Raw genomic sequence first — 2,980 nt, 5'->3', positions numbered from 1 at the left:
GCCATCTTAGGTCGCAGCCGCACCACGCGGCCCTGCCATTTTTGCTTTTGCAGCCGTCTTTGGTCGCGGCTCCCGCAGCTCTCCACAGTTGACTTTTACAAAAAGGTACGAAAGCCTGCTGAAATTCTGTTAGTTGTAACTCTTTACACCTTCCCTACTTGGATCAGGTTGTTTTCTCCTTCTCCCTGGTCAGCTCAAGAAGACACCTGTGCAGGCTCCATGAGTCCCAGCTGGATAAAGTTCCACTGCATTTGTGTGCTGCTGTCCTAGTGCTGGAGCTATATGTCTACTTACTCTTCAACTAAACTCCGCAAGCTATTCAGAAGGCTGTCATCCTACCCTGCTTCTTTCCTTTTTGAGTCTTTAGTTCCTTGCATTCTATCGATACTCAAATTACTCTGCATACCATCTTGCTCAAAATTTCTCAAACAGTACATTAAAGAAACTAGCTGCACACTGTGGTGGCTCACACCTATAATCCTAGCTACTCAGAACTGGGATCTGAGAATCAAGGTTTTAAGCCAGTTTAGGCATGAAAGTCCATGGGACTCTTATCTCCAATTAACCAGCAAAAAAAAAAAAAAAAACCCTAAAAGTGGAGCCTTGTGTGAAAAATGCCTGGGCCTGAGTTCAAGCTCCAGTAAGGCATTACCTGCACAAAAAGTAAAAAGAGAAGTGGGAGGGGAGGAGAGAGGAAAGAAAGGGAGGAGGGACTCTTTTACTCAAGGCTAGTGCTCTACCACTTTGAGCCACAGCACCAATTTCCATTTTTCTGGGGGTTAATTGAAGAGTCTTATCGGCCTTTCCTATCATCAGATCTCAGCCTCTTTACTAGCTAGGATTACAGGCGTGATCCACTGGAGCCTGGCTGACCCCATTTTTTAAAAGTCACACGTCTTTCACTGAAATATGCTTACACAGTAAGTCCCTAGAACAGCAATAAAACATCATAACTCTTGATGCCATACAAACAAATTTCTCTGTTACCAGATCAGGTGAAAACAAACAAATTTTTGTGTTTGAGCTTTTTTTTTTTGTCGGTGGTGGGGATTGAACTTTGGGCTTGAGCGCTAGCCCTCAGCTCTTCAGCTCAAGGAGAGTGATCTACCTCTAGAGCCACAGCGCCACTTTTGGTTTTCTAGTAGTTTATTGGAGATAAAGAGTCTCACGGACTTTCCTGCCCAGGCTGGCTTTGAACCATGACCTTCAGATCTCAGCCTCCTGAGTAGTTAGGGTTACTGGTGTGAGCCACCAGCGTCCGGCTTTGAGCATTATTTTGAAACACGGAACAACTCCAAAAATGTTAACTGCCACTCATCTCCAGAAAAAAGCAAAAACAAAGAAGACTAAACACTGAACCCAGGAATGTGGCTATTCAAAGGAACAAACTTTTGTACTTGCTTTGCCCCGATTTCTGCTACATAAACTGCCCCAGTCTTTCTATCTATTTCTAAGAGGTGTGGCAGAACTTGATCTGGTAGCTGGATGGTGCTGATCACTGAACAGTGCCCGAGGTTTCCGGTGGGTGGGGCCGCCAGGATGGACAGCCTGCTGAGATTCAGCTGGGCCACAATCAAGTACTTCCCATCTGGAGTAAATCTAAAGAGAAAGTAATGTTCAGAAGCCTAAATATTTATTTTGTCAACATTGTAATTCCCACTGTGCAAACTATAGCAGTTATCTATTTGCTGGGTGATTCTGTTACAGAGAAGGAAAAATTGATCTAATTCTACAGAGGGAATAAGATATCTGGGACAGTAGAAACAAAGATTAACTTAAATTAAAAAAAAACCCTCAATATTACAGTTTACTAAGCAAAAGGAAACGGAGTGAGAACTGGCAGTAGGCTGGGTCCACTATCACAGACTCACACTTTGATTCTCTGCCACTGGCTGTGGGAGGTTCACTGGGATTTCACAGGCCACTGGGAGTTAGTAACTGTATCTGGGATATGAAATTCCCATATATAAAACTTCTCTGTATGCTTGTTTCTTTCCACTTTTCCTAGATGAACATGAATAATACCTTGAGCTTTCTGCTGGCTCTTCAGAGATAGTGAATCATATAAGCAAACAAAATTAAGGATTTTGAAAAGGCACAATTACCTGACTGAAGAGGGGCCTTCTTCTGTGAAACAACTACTCCATGCTCCTAACCACTCTCCAGTGTCTTTATCAAATACTTGGAGTCTTTTATTTCCTCGGTCAGCAACCCACACCTGAGAAAACAAAAAGATTTCAGTTGGGAAAAGACCCTCGATATGAGAATATGATTACTTTTGCTCATTTATATAAATTACCTCCGTACTTAGAGGTCTCCAAAGGAGAGGGCATTATTAAATCCTATTTTCTGATCTGTAAAAGCTACATTTCAAAGGTCAAAAGCTTTGTTTGTGTGCAGTGAGAAATGTGAGTGCCACAGTCTAAGCCCGGTGTCAAAACACTGAGCCCAGGATGTTCCGGCTACAGTATTAACATAAGAGTAACTAAAAACCTGAGGGGCCTAACAGTCAGATTAAGGATACAGAAAGTCTTTCATTCATTTGTTAATGAGCATTCACTATGCGTGAGAGCTGCCAATTTGTCACTTCCTAGTCTAGGCCACAAGACAAGGACAAGAAAAAGTGGCCTGGCTCCACAGCTCAGCACGGTGGGAAGTTTACCCTCATAAAGCAGTATCTCTACCTGCTGTGACTGAGGTGTGTCCTAAGCGCTTGAGCACTTAAGAGAGGAAGGACAGGAGATGACAAAACATATGAAGGATAACATGTTTAAGGTAGGTTATTGATGATGATGACTTATTAAGGAAATATTGGTATAAAGTAGGAGGTTAGATTCATTCTAAATGACTTCTATATGGATGGGTGAACTTGCTACATAATGTGAAAGGGTTTTCATGATGTGGTTAGAGTTTTAGACAACAGGAAGACTTGTCAAGAGGAAAGACCCTGCTACCCACTACCTCCCCATTTGGCTCCACT

The 2,980-nt window shown here is 42.6% G+C and overlaps 1 protein-coding gene across 1 annotated transcript; it reads right to left on the bottom strand.

Moving 5' to 3' along the window:
* Positions 1-1,192: 1,192 nt before the first annotated feature.
* LOC106002240 (NHL repeat-containing protein 3-like) lies at positions 1,193-2,254 on the bottom strand (the record flags this gene model as incomplete). Its single annotated transcript, XM_013037151.1, has 2 exons — positions 1,193-1,599; positions 2,106-2,254. Coding segments are annotated over 2 exons (402 nt in total), but the record flags the coding sequence as incomplete, so codon positions are not given.
* Between the last annotated feature and the right edge of the window lie 726 nt (positions 2,255-2,980).

Source organism: Dipodomys ordii, unplaced genomic scaffold (assembly GCF_000151885.1).
Source record: "Dipodomys ordii isolate 6190 unplaced genomic scaffold, Dord_2.0 Scaffold5554, whole genome shotgun sequence".
NCBI classification, from domain to species: Eukaryota; Metazoa; Chordata; class Mammalia; order Rodentia; family Heteromyidae; genus Dipodomys; species Dipodomys ordii.
The sequence above is the reverse complement of the archived record's forward strand: the minus strand, read 5'-3'. Positions and strand labels throughout refer to the sequence as shown.